The following is a 17,593-nucleotide window of genomic DNA, read 5'->3' as shown; positions in this document are numbered from 1 at the left end:
TTTAATATCTTTTTGATGTTCTAATAAAAATTTTTAATTGTTCAATAGGGCACTTTTTAATTCAAAGTATCTTCTAATTAGCAGTTATATTCAAAATGTACTAACTGTCAATTTTTATTCAATGTTGTTCAATGCAGTTCAAGTAGTTCAAGCGCTCCGGTCATCAATGACCACAATGGCGTCACAGGAAAATCCGTAGCCGGTTATGTATGACCAACGTGGCAGTCAAAGTGTTAACCAGTTAGCTGTGGCTCCCCCTTTTGAGAGCGCGCACCTATACGTGTCGCGAAAATCGAGCGATGACGAGTATACTCGTCAATCACAGAGTAAATGTCACTGTTAAGATATTGGATCAAAGAGATGAGTTTATTTTATAAAATTGACAATTTTATTACTGATATTTACTTATTTGGTTAACATCTATTCTCTTATTGGTTAGTTTTTATGGATATCTATGAATTTTAGTGACCGTCAAAAAATAGCTAGGTAACTTCGGGCCAGCAGCCATCAATGGGCTCAGCGCCTGGTCAGCGTCACGCATTTGTCCCGCGGCGGATCATCCCTGAAGGCCCCCTGTCATAAATCAGCTTTCCGACTTTTGCTTTTGCCCTTTTACGCTGACATCTAAAAACGTTATCATCGCGCATAAATAAATTCGTTATGCGAACTGATAAGCTGTTTCAGCCTGTACATACGGGGACGCACGAGTTCATCTCAAATTATTCATATTTTTTATTTGTTTGTTTTATTCCGGACTGGCCTCAAAATATTCTAAACATCTTGAAATTTGAGAATATGTTTTATTTTTCACAAAAATTACAATTTAAATAGCCAACGGTCGTTACTTTTTACGCATGATGAGTATACTCGTCGTGACAGAAAATCCTGCCACTGTTCCATGACGAGTATACTCGTCAATCACAGCTAACTGGTTGAATAGAAAAATATAACAAGGGTTCAGATAAACAGCAAGTTTCCGTCTTATGGACGCAGCAACTGGGAACAGTTTTAGTCCAACGTCCTCGTAAAAACGTGCAACGAACGCCACCCGAAGGATATCGCGATGGACCAGCGACCAAGCGTCTAGGGATTTCGTCAATTTCACCGAACTGCGGGGAATTCACGTGACGCCGGGAAACCAGGTCCTCCTGCGTTGTGCGTGAGCCCTTAGCACGCTGCGACGCGAGACGAATGAAGGGAAACAGTAATTTTCTGGACGTCTTACGGGAACGACAGAAATTAATGGCGCCTGGCTGTACCTCGTTTATCCCGTTCGCGATGCTTAGTATTCCCGTTTGAGTAGAAATCGTTCTCGCCCGTGGCAGACGAGGGTTTTGGGCTAGTTTATATCGAATGCGCACGCGTTTACGACCAGGGGTGGTTCAATGGGGATGTAAATTCTGTTACCGTGCGGTTAACGGAACGGGTTAAAATGATAATTGAAAGGTTTTATGGTGTAAAGGATGAACACCTCGAGCAGGATATTCTCTAAATGGCACGACGAACGATTTTGCTACCGATGTAGGTATGGTTCAATTGAAACACGGCGATTTCTATGTTCATCGAAAGTTTTGTAATAGGAGAAATAGTGATACTGAATTAAGTAGTATGTGAAGATTATTTATGGTAGTTGTTGTACCATTAACACGATAAGAAAAATTTTAGAAAATTTGTAAAATTTTAATTAATATCTGATAATTTTGTAATAGGAGAAATAGTGATACTAAATGAAATAATATATGAAAATTGTTTATGGTTGTCACTGTATCATTGACAGGATCAGAAATATTTTAGAAAATTTGTAAAATTTTATTTGATATCTGTAATTAATATCTAATAATTTTGTAATAGGAGAAATGGTGATACTAAATCAAATAATATATGAAAATTATTTATGGTTGTCACTGTATCATTGATAGGATCAGAAAAATTTTTAAAAATTTGTAAAATTCTATTTAACATCTGTAATTAAAATCTAATAATTTTGTAACAGGAGAAATGGTGATACTAAATCAAATAATATATGAAAATTGTTTATGGTTGTCACTGTATCATTGATAGGATCAGAACAATTTTTAAAAATTTGTAAAATTCTATTTAACATCTGTAATTAAAATCTAATAATTTTGTAATAGGAGAAATAGTGATACTAAATCAAATAATATATGAAAATTATTTATGGTTGTCACTGTATCATTGACAGGATGAGAAATATTTTAGAAAATTTGTAAAATTCTAGTTAAAATCGCAATTCTATAAAAACTTGATTCACATGATGGTTGCATTTATTTATATTTGATTAATAAGCTTATCATCATGGAGTAAAAATAATTACAATTCTATTCTTTCTTCTTTAATTTAAATTTGTATTTTATTTATAAATAAATAAATAAAATATATGTAAATAATTTGAATTTTTTTTAAATTTAATAAAATATCGATATTTGCACAAAGGTCTTGCCAATTAGTAAATCAAGTTTTATTTTTCCTTTGTGAGAAAAGAAAATTTTTATTATATTTACGATTGTAATTTAAAAGGAATATCGTGACTCACGTCATATCTGGAGAAGTCGCCCTTTCCGGGTGGTCCAGGGGGTCCTTGAGCGCCCTTTTCGCCCGGTATTCCATCGCGACCAGGGTCTCCCTTTTGTCCTTGAGGCCCTTCCGGTCCCGCTATTCCCGCATCTCCTTTGTCACCCTTAATACCTTGCGGACCTTCCAACCCTCTCTCACCAGGTGGCCCAGCTACACCCTGCACAATCCACCGGAATCATTCATTTTCAAGAATTTCGACTACCAAAAATAAAATTATTTATGATAACAAAAAATAGTATATTTAAAAAAAAGAAAAAAAATTCACGTATCACGTGTCTTCGTTTAAGGATTATAAAATGAAGATACACATGTATATAAATTGACAGGTTTTGGAAAACGTAGGTTTTGATGGGATTATTTGGTTAGTCCATGGGAAATATTCTTTATTTATCATAACGTTATATTAGTCGTTGTGACATAATTGAATTTTCTTGATTTTTTCCTGTTTCCCTTTTCATTTTCCTCGCTACTTTTTTCTTTTTTATCGAGAAGCATTCGGTTTTTACAAAGCGTCAATACCGTCAGCCCCATCTGGCCTTGTTTCCCTTCTTGGCCCGGCACTCCTTGCTCCCCTTTCGGTCCTTGGATCATCTTTGGCATCGTAAATGATGCCATCAGGGCTGTTGCATTGCAGGTGCACGTGCCGGGTTCTCCTTTCTTCCCTTGCGGACCCTGCAGCATTTTGATCAGTCTGTCATTGCAAATACACTCGGCGGGTTTACGGTAGGGTAAACTTGGTTACGTGCGTCGGTGGTTTACTAACGGATAATCGAATTGCAGGATAACAAAACTTCTATCCAGCGACTTCATAATTGTTCATTTACTCCCTGTATACTGTGTGCACGGTTTCGAGGGCTTGTGGTTCTGTGATAGGCGATTCAAGACACGGGAATTGCTTCGTTCGAATGCAATTAGCATTCGTAGCCTTAAGCGTCGAGTAGTACTACTAGCAAATGAATGTGTCGTAAAATATATTTGAAATATATTTAAAATACATTTCTATAATCGAAATTTTGTTTAAGTACAATCATACGTAAATACTATAATTGACTACAATAATTCTATCTCGTTTTGAATTCCAAAAATTGGAAAATTGTTATAAACTGATCAGTGTCGATATCATGGACTATTAACAACGAGAAGATGCAGTGATTAAATAATAAACAAGCGAAATAGACACTAACTTCCCAGTCACACGTTGTCATAGTAAAATAAAAAATTATTCCAATATAAGTATAAATCGTTCGATTACAGTATAATATATTCAACGCCTGTAGCTTCAATCATAGAGTCAAACCACTAGCTTTCAATTTCAACGCGATTAATTTAAATATTTAAAAAATTCCGCATGAATTTCTGGCTCTCTTTAATTTCAAATAAATTTTTCATTCCAATTTCCTTTAACCTTTCGAATGTACCTAAATTCCACTTCAACCCATTTTAACCTCGCTAAAGTTTAAAGAAAATCGGTCGACTTTTGTGCTATAACGTACATAGGTTCCTCCAATCATAGAGTCAAACTACTAGCTTTCAATTTCAACGCGATGAATTTAAATATTTAGAAAATTCCGCATAAATTTCTGGCTCTCTTTAATTTCAAATAAATTTTTCATTCTAATTTCCTTTAACTTTTCGAATGTACCTAAATTCCACTTCAACCCCATCTATTTTAACCTCGCTGGAGTATAAAGAAAATCGGCCAACTTTTGTCAAACCAATAGCTTTCAATTACAACGCGATGAATTTAAATATTTAGAAAATTCCGTATAAATTTTCGGCTCTTTAATTTCAAATAAATTTTTCATTCTAATTTCCTTTAACTTTTCGAATGTATCTAAATTCCATTTGAACCCCATCTGTTTTAACCTCGCTAGAGTTTAAAGAAAATCGGTCAACTTTTGTCCTATAACGTGCATCGTTCCCTCGAATTCATGAAATTTCCACGTAATGCCAGCACGCGATGTTATTCCGATTTTTCCATTCTTTTTTCCCTCCTCTATTTCTTTTTTTTTTTCCTCGGATTCAACGGTGAGCATCAGCTTCCGAGAATTAGAGCGGTTTCGAGCCGGGGATTGAATGCATCAGGCGTTAAACAAATACAGTCGCGTACATACCCGTATGCTGATAATTTCGGAAGATAGTGAATATCGTGAAAGCGGTTCCTCTGTAATCAATGTTACATGCAGTGGTTACCAGTACTTCAGCATGCTGGGTAAATTGGCTTGCTCGAGTAGCAAGATAAATGAGTGATCCCGGATTGGAATGCATTCAAGCCCGCTTCATATGCACAAGCGCTACTGAATTATTATTGCTGAAATACGTATGTGTACCGGTATATATCCGGAATAATGAGAGATCTCTAGTGCTGGATCTTCGTTGCTGTTAAGTACAGATTCTCGTAGCTACTTAAGCGCCTCGCAAATTGGATACACTCGTAAAGCGGATGGTTTTAAAGCTTTATTTCCATTCGAATTGTATTATTATTTAAACAATAGGCGACCATTTCAGTTTCCCGATAATCAAACAATTTCAAGTACGCGAAAGGGAACTTTTTGAATTGCTCATTTCACTCCGTTCTACGCCCATTATGGCATTATAAAAGATAAATAAGACAATGAAAACGAGGAGGGGCTTTTATCCTGATAAAGGTTATCGATTCCATGCAGTTCCAAGTGATATTTATTATTATTATTAGTTTTTATTCGTCCGATGAAACGTGCGCGATTCGAAAGTGAATTTTCTGGAGTTATAACGCGTCAGTGATATAACAGCGAATTAACGATACGAATGAGAGAATAATTTTAAACGTTTAAAAACATCTGAAGGATTTCAAAGGAGTTCGTAGAAATATTTATTTTTATTATCCAGTAAAAAGAGAATAATTTCAACGCGAATTTACAGAATTATAACAAATCTTTGATATAATACAACGAAACAATTATTTAATTGGGAGAAAAATTATAAATGTATAAAGAAAATGGAAAAAAAGCTTCGAGAAAGAGAATATTTTGAACCGACTATTCCGCTTTTATTTTATTTTATGTTTTTTGTAGGATTACGAGAAGACAGATAGAACAATGAAATCGCGAAATTTGATCATCGGAATGAGAATTACCGATGAAAAATGCTCGATGTGACTTTTTTCTCGACTTAATCAAGTAGAACGAAGACAGTTCGAATTTACAGAAATATACGAGACTCGTAACACCGTGGAAAAATTACCAAGCGTCGCGAATTTCCAATGAAAAAGTGTCATAAACTATGAAAATATATTCTCCCGCTAGAAACGTCCAACGAATAGTGGCACTCATAATCTGCGATAAACTGCCGTCGTTACTCCATTATAAAAGATGAATGCCGTTTCAACGAGCCCATGGAATAACGCTAAATCGATACACACGCCGTATCCCTTATTACGCGTCCTTACTACTGAATTATTATTCATTTGCTGTAATAGAACTCCACGAGCACCAATATCGATACCAAAGAATATTTCACGTAACCCAAATTGCATACGTAATCACCTAAATTCCGCAATAAACAATTACAAACAATTCTTTATCTCTTTAAAAAAAAAAATAATAATAATAAAAAGAAAGAGAAATTGCTTTAACGATCACTGAGAAGCTCTTCGAAAGCAGGGCTTATTTCCAAAATCGAGAAAAATCTTCCTTTAATGAATTTCAAATAATATGATAATATATAACTTCTTTTGTCAATCCATATAAATATTTTTAACCTTTTTATTGCAAATTCGAATATATTTGTTACAATAATTTAAAAAGAAATTTTGTACAAACTACGTAATATTGTCACTAAATATTTCAGTAACATACTATTATATTATTATAAATTGAATATTAGACACGAATCTATGCAATATTGCAAAATGGCAATTGAAAATCGCCTGTCGACTGCAGAGTTAATATTCTATAGTATTGTTGTATATAACGATTTGCGATATTAACCCTTTGCACTTGAGAAGCGCTCTTTAGTCGTCATTGGATAAAATTTCGAAGCTCGATATTAATTAATATATCAAATTTAAAATATTGTAACAGTGCGCGAGGTATCGAAATTAAATAATTCTGCGCATCGATTATTATACGATTTCTTATTTACTGCTCGAAAAATATCCTCAGCTTTATAGCAGAAAATTTGTCAACTCGTACCCTTCTTTACCAAAAATTCGTCCAACGCGAAGGGTTGAAATACCAATATTATAGACTCCATGATACCAAAATATTAAATATTCCATAACATAATACAGAATATAATAATCAAAAAAGGGACCACCGTCGAGAATTGCCGGTTTTCCAAGAAAAGCTGCTGGATTTTACTCAACTTTTTTCCACGGCATTCGTCGATGAACGACATTAAACTAGCTGTATTCAGGTCATTCGATATTCTTTCGTACCAAACAACGCGGTAACGCGTGGTCGTAAGCGAAACCTGATGCAAACACGGGGCCCCGTAATATGCGCAACGCATTCGGTCTGCCTTTATACGTGTATAGACTACTGAACTATTACAGCAGGAAGTCCAGCGGTTTGCGTAAGGATTGCTAATGGAACATCTTCGGTGCGGCACGATGCATACACCCGATATAACGCATGCGATACGCTAAGGTATATAATATAGTTCGGTGTGTACAATTTGCATAAATTATGCGGACATTTATGCATTCTACGTGCCGCTGAGCAGTCGTACGTACGGCAGCGCCGGATGCGAGTCAACTTTAAGTCCTACCTTAAATTTAATTCCGTGTTTCGAAATGGACGAGAGTTAGTGGCTGTCGTGTGTTAGAATTGGCGCGAGTTTTCACCACGTTTTCGATTCTACTTGTTCGATTCTTTTATTTTAATTTTGTAGAAAGTGAGCGATAGAAATGATTGATAATTCGTCTGTGATTTTGAAAGTCGTATAGGTTTAAGTCGTACCTGTTTCGTTTCGAAATATTGGAAGATTCGTGATTGAAACGTGTTATAAATTAAAAAATTAATTTTAGAAATTTAAAAAATTAAAAATTAATTGATTACCACAAAGCTATACAGCTATTACACCGATTTATCCGTTCAATATTATATTATTCTAGTGTAAACGTGTGCAATACAAAGTAACGATGAAATAATTTTTTTGATATATTATATTTGGACAATTTTTATAGTCGCTGAATATTTTTGTAATCACTTGGAGAAAGGATAAGACAATTTTCTATTTCTGATCATTTTTAAGAAACGATGTGAATATTTTCTTACTCATACCTGTTTTGGTTTCTCAAGTTTGATTATGAAGATATCATTGGATAAAATGAATGGCTCATTGATAATTGGTGAGAAGTCACAGATAATTTTCCAAAATGTAATTTTTAAGTTGTAACTTTTTCATTTTATTTTCTAGAATGTAATTATGGAAATATCGAATGAATTAGGTGTGGAAAAGAGTGTAGTTTTGTATTTATTACAAGATCGATATTGGTGAAATTATTTACCTCCTCTTGACCAGGTGGACCAGGGGGGCCAGGTGCTCCCCTGACACTCTCGCCCTTCTCTCCTTTGTCGCCCTTGTCGCCTTTCGGCCCTTTGTCTGAGAAATTTAAAAAAGCACATTACAAACAATCTCCCACATATTTCCTACCTCGAAACCTAACCAAGCATCCTTTGACGACCAGCAACTTTAGAAAAACATTTTCCAAAATATTCAAAACAACGAAGAAAATTAAAATTATAAGAGAATAAAATGAAAATGAAAATAAAAAGAAATTATAAATACCCGTTGCTCAGTTTCGAATTGGAACCGCTTTTAATAAATTTCACGAAGGAATTGAAACGTTTGGAAAATTTAAAACAGCGAATTTTCTTGCAGAATTTCTTCGTTCCGGAATATCCGAGTCAAAGGATGCTAGTAACGAGGCTTCGGTGATTAAAGAAACGGCTTTTAATGGAATTTCGACGTCGCTGCCAGCAGTCAGGATATTTCTTATCTGCGATCTTATGATTAAATAAACTCTCAAATTCCTCGCGATTACTCACAGTCCGGATTGGGAGGAGGGGGTGTGATGAATGGCGGTGGATTGCTTTCCTCGCTTCTGTCTTCGTCATCGTCTCGTCCGATCTGAAAACGGATGGTAAGAAGAAACGGTGAATAAGAACACTAACCGTGATTTATATGTCGTTATATGGTAAAAGAAAGAAAAAAAGGAAGGGAGAAAAAAGGGAGCGTGGGAGAAGGCTGGAAGAAAAACGAACAGCGCGAAAGTTTCATCGCTTATGCGGGTGTGATTGATTGCACGTTGCGTTGGCTCGATTTATTTGCGATGGGAAAGCAGAGGAATCACTACATCCACACCGATTTGCTATCGAGTTCGCGTCGTTAGGAAATACATAAAAGCTCGTGTTAGCGGAATAAAGAAATATTTCGGCAGCTGTTGAATATCAGCGAAGCAGAAACTGGTTCAACGAGATATTTCATTAACTGCACTTCATGCTGTTTGGAATAATTCAATTTTCATAAGCACTCCATATTGTGCTAGATTTTTCCTTTTAAATATATTCAGTTCTAGATAATAATTATAATTTCCACTTAAAATAATTTCTACAATAATTTATGGCAGAATGGTAATAGTATTATGCGATCTTCCTTGCTGAGATAGCGAACGTGTCCGACTATGACTGATTCGTTTCACTTGAATTTTTATTGTCAGCTTAATCAACGAAGCTTCACGGTATTTCAATGAGTATTTTATTTAAATTTAAATCGAATACTTCTTTCCTGTTTTTCTATAACATTTTATTTAAGATATTCAATTCGTCGTATTTTGTGACTTTTTTTAGAGTAAAATTGGTACTATTTTTATCGTTTTCTTTTCTCTATTTTGAATTTAAGCACTCTTATTAATAGAGAGAGTAAAATCTTATTAATAGTATACCTTCCTTGATGACAGCGAGAGTGCCTGACTATGTCTGATTCGTTTCACTTGAATTTTTATTGACAGCTTAATCAACGAAGCTTCACGGTATTTCAATAAGTATTTTATTTAAATTTAAATGAAATACTTCTTTCCTGTTGATCTTTGGCATTTTGTTAAAAATATTTAATTTATCGTATTTTGTGATTTTTTAAAAATAAAATTGGTACTATTTTTATCGTTTTCTTTTCTCCATTTTGGATTTAAGCACTCTTATTAATAGAGAGAGTAAAATCTTATTAATAGTATACCTTCCTTGATGAGATAGCGAGAGTGTCCGACTATATCTGATTCGTTTCACTTGAATTTTTATTGACAGCTTAATCAACGAAGCTTCACGGTATTTCAATAAGTATTTTGTTTAAATTTAAATCGAATACTTCTTTCCTGTTTTTCTTTGACGTTTTATTTAAGATAATTAATTCGTCATATTTTGTTATCTTTTTTTAATAAAATTGGCTCTTATTGGATTTATTGTTCTCTTTTCTCTATTTTGAATTTAGACACTCTTATTAATAGCGGGAGTAAAATCTAATTAATAGCACGTCGATTAAAATCTACGATTTCGTTTCTTTTATTTAACGAAAGCTTTCTCGTGTAACGAAGTTTCGGAACAAAATTTGTAATTATGTATTGCAAGGAGCGAAGAATTTGAAAAGAAGGAAGGATGTAAAAGAGCTTCGAATAATTTTTCCCTCGCCATTTTTACGAATCATTTTTCATGGAACAAAGAGCAGGCTATTTTTCATTCAGCCTGATTGACTATTGGCATCGCGCAGTTGTAGTTTCTATCAAGTATCTCCTCTGGAGATTAATTAGGGCGTTTAAAATTGGAGGATCAATTTTTCGAGTCGGACTTTTTATCCTATCGAAAAATGAATGATATCGCACTGGTAGACGGTGATTAATGAACTTTCGGTTAAATCAAGCGGAACGGTTAGCACATATTTGCCCTAAGTACTTTCCAATAATTATTAGCAACGATGCAGATTTATCGGGCCAAACCGCGTTTTGACAGTTATTTATCGCTGATTTTCCGGCTGACATATCTGAAAGTTCTTTTTACCGCAATATTGATTCGTTTATATTCACAGTGATTCCCATTTGAATATTTCACCCAGCATATTTCAAATCATTTCGACTCGATCTCTCACACGATCTAATAAAACGCAGAGTTAGAGGGAAACTTTTGCGAAACACGATTTAGATACGATCTTCCACGCTATATCAACGTAATCTAATTTGCAAAATTCGTTTTATTAAACTTAGTCCACAGATTCTTATCTCTCCTTCACATTGTCCAAAATGACACTCATATGATAGCACTGTGAATTATGAGGTCCAAAAAATTAAATTTAGTATCTAGATATTGTTATACGATTAAAAATAATCGACTCACAAAGTGTGTTAAGTACGTTATCCATTTCTATTTTTCTCTCTCAATTTTCCAAATGACATTAACACTGTGATTTGTGAAATTAGAAAAACCGAGGAAGATCTAATTTTTATTTTAAAAATTTACTCCAGGCATCGTTAGAGTACTGAGAACAATCCAATTCGTAAAATTCACATTACATATTTTCAAATTATTTGGAAATTTCCAATCTTCCAAATACCATAGACATATTATAAATTATAAACAGTGAAGAACTAGGAAAAAATTCAATCTTCTCAAAAGAAAAAATTAAGAAAACACTTATATATATATAGTTCCAAAATTATTATTACAGATCTAAGGAAATTAATTGACTTTAATTATCAATTTATTATCTCATAACTCCCAAATAAAAATATCGAAGAAATAGTAACCCCTATATCACAAATCTACACCACGAATATTATCATGAATAACATTACCCGGTAAATATTTAAAAGACAAACATAAAACACGTGGACCCTCTGCTCCTTTAAATCCACAACCAGGTTTAAATTCAATTTCCTTCTTCCCCGCATCATTTCAACTGCTTCGTCCCTCGCCGCGCTTTATAATGCACGAACAGTGGCCTGTCAGAATAATTTTTCCCCGTTCGTTACTCGAGGAATTGCTCGCTAAGGACACGGGGTCGTAGAAACTCGAGAACATGGCGCAACTGGGTCAGTATGGGACCCGCGGATTTTGAATTCCCGCGGGAAATATAATGCAACGACAGCCCGACGTTTACGATCCTCCGGATCTTTTAAGCGACGCTTTAGGGTGATATTAAACTGGCTCCACGATTTTCTATCGAATCGTTTTTCCACAAAAAAGCTCCTTTCCCCAAGAATAAACGACGAAACATTTCAGACCGGATATCGCGCTTTGATGAGTACCAGATTTCGGTTATTTCGTTGTAACAGGGGAGTTCTAGATCTCGTAGTTCCCTTTAATAAGGGCAATTCTTTAGTAAGGAAGAGAAATGCGTCTAGTGATACAGAAATTAGAAAAATGACCACAATTTTAACACTCTGTAGGTAACAGGAGTACCACAGAATGATCATAAATTGTGATTATACTGAAGCTGAGAAAATATTTTTCGTTTCCCTCTTTAAATATTAGAAAAATATTATATAGAATGCTATTTTAGAAAGAGAAATTATGAATCGATTAATATTTAAGATTTGGGATCTTATTTTAGAAAAACAAACTACTACTAATAAACTGAGGCTGAGAAAATATTTTTCATTCTCCTTTTTAAATATTAAAATAATATTATATAGAATGATATTTTAGGAAGAGAAATCGTGGATCAATTTTAACATCCAGTCGGTAACAAGAGTAAATCAGAATGATCATAAATTATCATTATACTTAGGCTGAGAAAATATTTGTCATTTTCCTTTTTAAATATTGGAATAATATTATATAGGGTGCTATTTTAGAAAGAGAAATCATGAATTGGTTAATATTTAACGATTTGGGATCTTATTTTAGAAAAACAAATTACTACTAACATACTGAGGCTGAGAAAATATTTATCATTCTCCTTTCTAAATATTAAAATAATATTATATAGAATGATATTTTAGGAAGAGAAATCTTGAATCAATTTTAACATCCAGTCGGTAACAAGAGTAAATCGGAATGATTATAAATTGTAATTACAGTGAGGCATAGAAAATATTTTTTATTCTCCTCTTTAAATAATAGAATAATATTATATAGAATGCTATTTTAGAAAGAGAAATTATGAATCGATTAATATTTAACAATTTGGGATCTTATTTTAGAAAAACAAATTACTACTAATATACTGAGGCTGAGAAAATGTTTTTCATTCTCCTTTTTAAATATTAAAATAATATTATATAGAATGATATTTTAGGAAGAGAAATCGTGGATCAATTTTAACATCCAGTCGGTAACAAGAGTAAATCAGAATGATCATAAATTATCATTATACTTAGGCTGAGAAAATATTTGTCATTTTCCTTTTTAAATATTGGAATAATATTATATAGGGTGCTATTTTAGAAAGAGAAATCATGAATTGGTTAATATTTAACGATTTGGGATCTTATTTTAGAAAAACAAATTACTACTAACATACTGAGGCTGAGAAAATATTTATCATTCTCCTTTCTAAATATTAAAATAATATTATATAGAATGATATTTTAGGAAGAGAAATCTTGAATCAATTTTAACATTCAGTCGGTAACAAGAGTAAATCAGAATGATCATAAATTGTAATTATACTGAGGCATAGAAAATACTTTTCGTTTCCCTCTTTAAATATTAGAAAAATATTATATAGAATGCTATTTTAGAAAGAGAAATCATGAATCGGTTAATATTTAACGATTTGGGATTTTATTTTAGAAAAATAAATTACAAATTACAATCAATGCCCTATGTTAAATTATACTATGTTAAATTATTTTAGAAAACAAATCGAAAATCAATCGACACCATTATGAAAGGCTATTCCTAGAAGCAAAACTAAATTCCGTGGTCCTTAAAGGGAGGTCAAACGCATGCGATCGGAATCGTGATCGTCACAGGGTGCGAATCACGAATCGACAAAGTGGCACGATTTTCACGAGAGCAAATTGCGAATCGGCAAAGTGACGTAATTTTTACGAGAGCAAATCGCTAATCGTCCGAATCGTATCAGCCAACTAGTGATTGGAAAAAGCATGACATCGAGCTTTGCGAAAAGCATGAAAACAGGACCCTTGACGACACAGGCAGAGTCCTGAGCGTTGAAGAGTCCTCATAGAAATAGATTGTGACCGACACGGGCGTGTTTCCATGATTAATTACGATACTTTAGTGTTCTTTTCTTGTATTAAATTAATTTCCCGAGTTTAGCGTTCGTATCATTCTGTTCATATTGTTCTCTCCGTTTTCGGTGTCTCAAAACATTTTGTGAAGGCCCGAATTCCTTCGATTAAACAAGGAGCATACAAATATTTAATTCCTGTACGCTGAAGACAATAAAACTTGTTTTCGGCATCCTACAATATACAACATAATGAATATTTGATTGTATCTATTGTATCCTGCACACTGCAACTCGCAAAGTGGAAGATTCGCGAGGTTGTAAGGCCCATTTACGCAGATGCGACAATGTTGCTGGGATGCGGCCTACTCTAAATTAATATAGCTAGACCTGGCTAGGGTTGAATTACAGAGTTCTGACGCGTTACTGTCTCTCGTACCGAGTTAATCGTCGTGGGTCTTGGCTGATAGTCTGGTCCTGATATTTGTCCTGTTTTCGTGAGATTTTTAGGAGAACCCTTCTTGCGACTGCTGTCTCAGTGGTTTTATAAGTTTTGTCTATCTACCGATTGGTTGGTGTGAAATGTAAGTGGTGGGTGTGTGTCTTCCTATCGGTAGCGAATAATATTGGGAGCGTGTGATAGCTTCGACGTCCTTCTGTGGTGGTGGAAGTTTAAATAATTTGGGTCCTTATGCCTATCTTCTTTAGGATGATGTATTGGTCCTTGCTAAGGTTTACCCAAGTGGTGACTAGGTGACGACGAGTGTATACAAATCAAGGGACGCTGGCAATAGGGATATAAAACAGTCCTCCACTTAATCTGAGACTTAGGGCCCCAACAGTATCTTTGTATCCTTGTGACTTTACACATTCTCTTCCTTTATTCTACACATTCTACGCCCATAATTTCACAATTTCGCAATTAACGTATTGCGTGATGCATAATTCGGAGAAAATAAATTCTATCGTTTGCACAGTGCTTGATATTTAGTTCAGATACAACAAAGAGCTAAAAATGTATGGAACGATATATTTACGTTAAAAGTCAGATGCGTCTGATATCGCGGGAAATATATTTCCGTGAAACGTCGTTGCACGGTGCAGTGCTTCATTATGCCCTTTAAATTAGGTTCCACCTTTTTCCGCCATCTACCCGGTTAATTAAACGATTCGACAGTTTCTCTTGATCAGGTTCGCAGAATTAATTACCGAGTCGAAGCTCAACCGCAATTTTCTTTTCTTCGAATTTGATTAAACGTCAACGTCCGTTTAGGATGAAAAAAGTACCCGATCTTATTATTCGAGATAATTTTGTGAAATCTCTGTTATTTATTTTCAAGAGAAATTCATCGTTCGAGATATTTCCAACGATTCATCCCGATCGATAGGGAATGGAATTATTTGGTAATTAACATTTTAACCGAACCGATAGGCATCTAAGTCACGTTCGAGGCAATTTGTAATTCATGTCTTTCTACGTACACAGGAAGTCAAATTTACATTTCGTGCTGGCGGTACGCACAAGTAAAAGCACGCACGCAAATATTCACATAGACGAAAGGGTATATTTTATACGGGCCCTTGTTTACCGATCAAATATTTCTATACTCGAACTGAATTTCACGTGAACGTGTACAAAATGAATAATGAAACAGCCAACAGGCAGATGCATCGACGAGCTATGTAACAAACAAAAACTCGTATGCTCGTAAGTAAACGAGATTCAGTTTGGCATTTTGCAATTCCATTTATAACGACGCGACGAAATATTTATTCCTACCCAACGAATGCTCTTAATGACTTAAACGGTATATAATGCATCGAACTTTATGATAAAATATTTAGAAATTCATTTCCAATTTTACAAATCTTTCGGTATTAATTTATTATTTACTGATTTATTTTCATCTCGATATTATCCCCATTTGTATAAATATTCATTTATTATTTATATATTTAATCTGGTTTTAATATTATTTTTATCCGTTTCGATATTCGTTTGAATAGAATTTATTTAAAGGCGGATTCTAAACGAATTCAAAATCTAAAATTCGTTTACTATAATTTCACTCTGCACGATATATTAAAAATGGCACGAGGTAAATATTATTATTCCAAACGTTTAATTTATTATGTATATATTTAATCCCATTTTAATATTATTTTTATCCATTTCGATATTCGTTTGAATAGAATTTATTTAAAGGCGGATTCTAAACGAATTCAAAATCTAAAATTCGTTTACTATAATTTCACTCTGCACGATATATTAAAAATGGCACGAGGTAAATATTATTATTCCAAACGTTTAATTTATTATGTATATATTTAATCCTCTTTTAATATTATTTTTATCCATTTCGATATTCGTTTGAATAGAATTTATTTAAAGGCGGATTCTAAACGAATTTAAAATCTAAAATTCGTTTACTATAATTCCATTCTGCACGATATATTAAAAATGGCACGAGGTAAATATTATTATTCCAAACGTTTAATTTATTATGTATATATTTAATCCTCTTTTAATATTATTTTTATCCATTTCGATATTCGTTTGAATAGAATTTATTTAAAGGCGGATTCTAAACGAATTTAAAATCTAAAATTCGTTTACTATAATTCCATTCTGCACGATATATTAAAAATGGCACGAGGTAAATATTATTATTCCAAACGTTTAATTTATTATGTATATATTTAATCCTCTTTTAATATTATTTTTATCCATTTCGATATTCGTTTGAATAGAATTTATTTAAAGGCGGATTCTAAACGAATTTAAAATCTAAAATTCGTTTACTATAATTCCATTCTGCACGATATATTAAAAATGGCACGAGGTAAATATTATAATTCCAAACGTTGACACGATCGCTTTACTTTAAGGGGTTGCTACGCAAATGATTAAACAGTCAAATAGTGACACAGAAAATTAGCTGAAATTTACACTGGCCCTCGAATAGCTACGTTTCAATTTCATTTTCGACCGAGAAAGTTTGCAGGAATTTTCTGTAATACAGGAGTGTAGCACCGCAACAAAGAAAATACTCGTTCCAATGTCGGTGTTATCCAATATTCATGAAGCGAACCAGATTGTCAGGCATAAAAGTGAATTAATCATTCCTTCGTTTGTAAGAAAAATTGGACACGTATGCAATGCTTCCGTGTCGTGCCTTTTCAAAACCTTTTTCAACTCGCTTACGTGTCAAACGCTATCCGGATATATCTGAATTAAAACAAGAAACTTTTTCATCGTTCTTCCGTAACACCGTCTTTCAGGCTTTTATTAGGTTGTTGCATACGAAATGACCGGCTTCGTGAACGCGTAAATTCCTTTAGAATTCAGTGACTAGACCCGACATCGAATGCCACTTATTGTATATCGACTCAAAGCTCCACGGTGGCTTTACACTCTGTAAAGAGAGTCTTATTACGAAATGGTAATTTCTGCGAATAGTAGATCAGGATCAAATTCCAGTTTAAATTTAGGTATACAATAGAAACTGTGCTCCCGCACGAATGTACGATCGATTATCGCGAAGAAATATGAGTTAGAAGGCGTGAATATCGGAAATGAACCATTACCACGGGAAATTACATTATAACACTGTCACTGGATCAGTGAGTGACGTATGCGACGATGATAACAAATATTACATACACCTGCGAGAATACTATTACTTTTCGGTAACAATACTAACCTAACCTAAGAAACAAATTGTACCGATGGAAAAATTAATATTGCAATTCTAAGAAAATTTTTGAAACGTTTCCGTGAGCATATTGTTACATCAAAAGACTTGTGGAGTGTCCCCACAGAGTTATT

The 17,593-nt window shown here is 33.8% G+C and overlaps 1 protein-coding gene across 1 annotated transcript in view; it reads right to left on the bottom strand.

Annotated features, from left to right (window-relative positions):
* Positions 1-2,554: 2,554 nt before the first annotated feature.
* Positions 2,555-17,593, bottom strand: part of LOC108546583 (collectin-12) — a gene marked incomplete at its 3' end in the record, with an annotated part of 86,483 nt that continues 71,444 nt past the window's right edge. The window contains exons 3-6 of the mRNA XM_017898762.1: positions 8,628-8,709; positions 8,087-8,181; positions 3,115-3,267; positions 2,555-2,752 (exon numbers count right to left, since the gene is read on the bottom strand). Coding sequence (XP_017754251.1) covers positions 2,555-2,752; positions 3,115-3,267; positions 8,087-8,181; positions 8,628-8,709 — 528 coding nt within the window. The remainder of the gene's footprint in view (positions 2,753-3,114; positions 3,268-8,086; positions 8,182-8,627; positions 8,710-17,593) is intronic.

Source organism: Eufriesea mexicana, unplaced genomic scaffold (genome assembly GCF_001483705.2).
Source record: "Eufriesea mexicana isolate 0111107269 unplaced genomic scaffold, ASM148370v2 scaffold736, whole genome shotgun sequence".
In the NCBI taxonomy this organism is placed as follows: domain Eukaryota; kingdom Metazoa; phylum Arthropoda; class Insecta; order Hymenoptera; family Apidae; genus Eufriesea; species Eufriesea mexicana.
The sequence above is the reverse complement of the archived record's forward strand: the minus strand, read 5'-3'. Positions and strand labels throughout refer to the sequence as shown.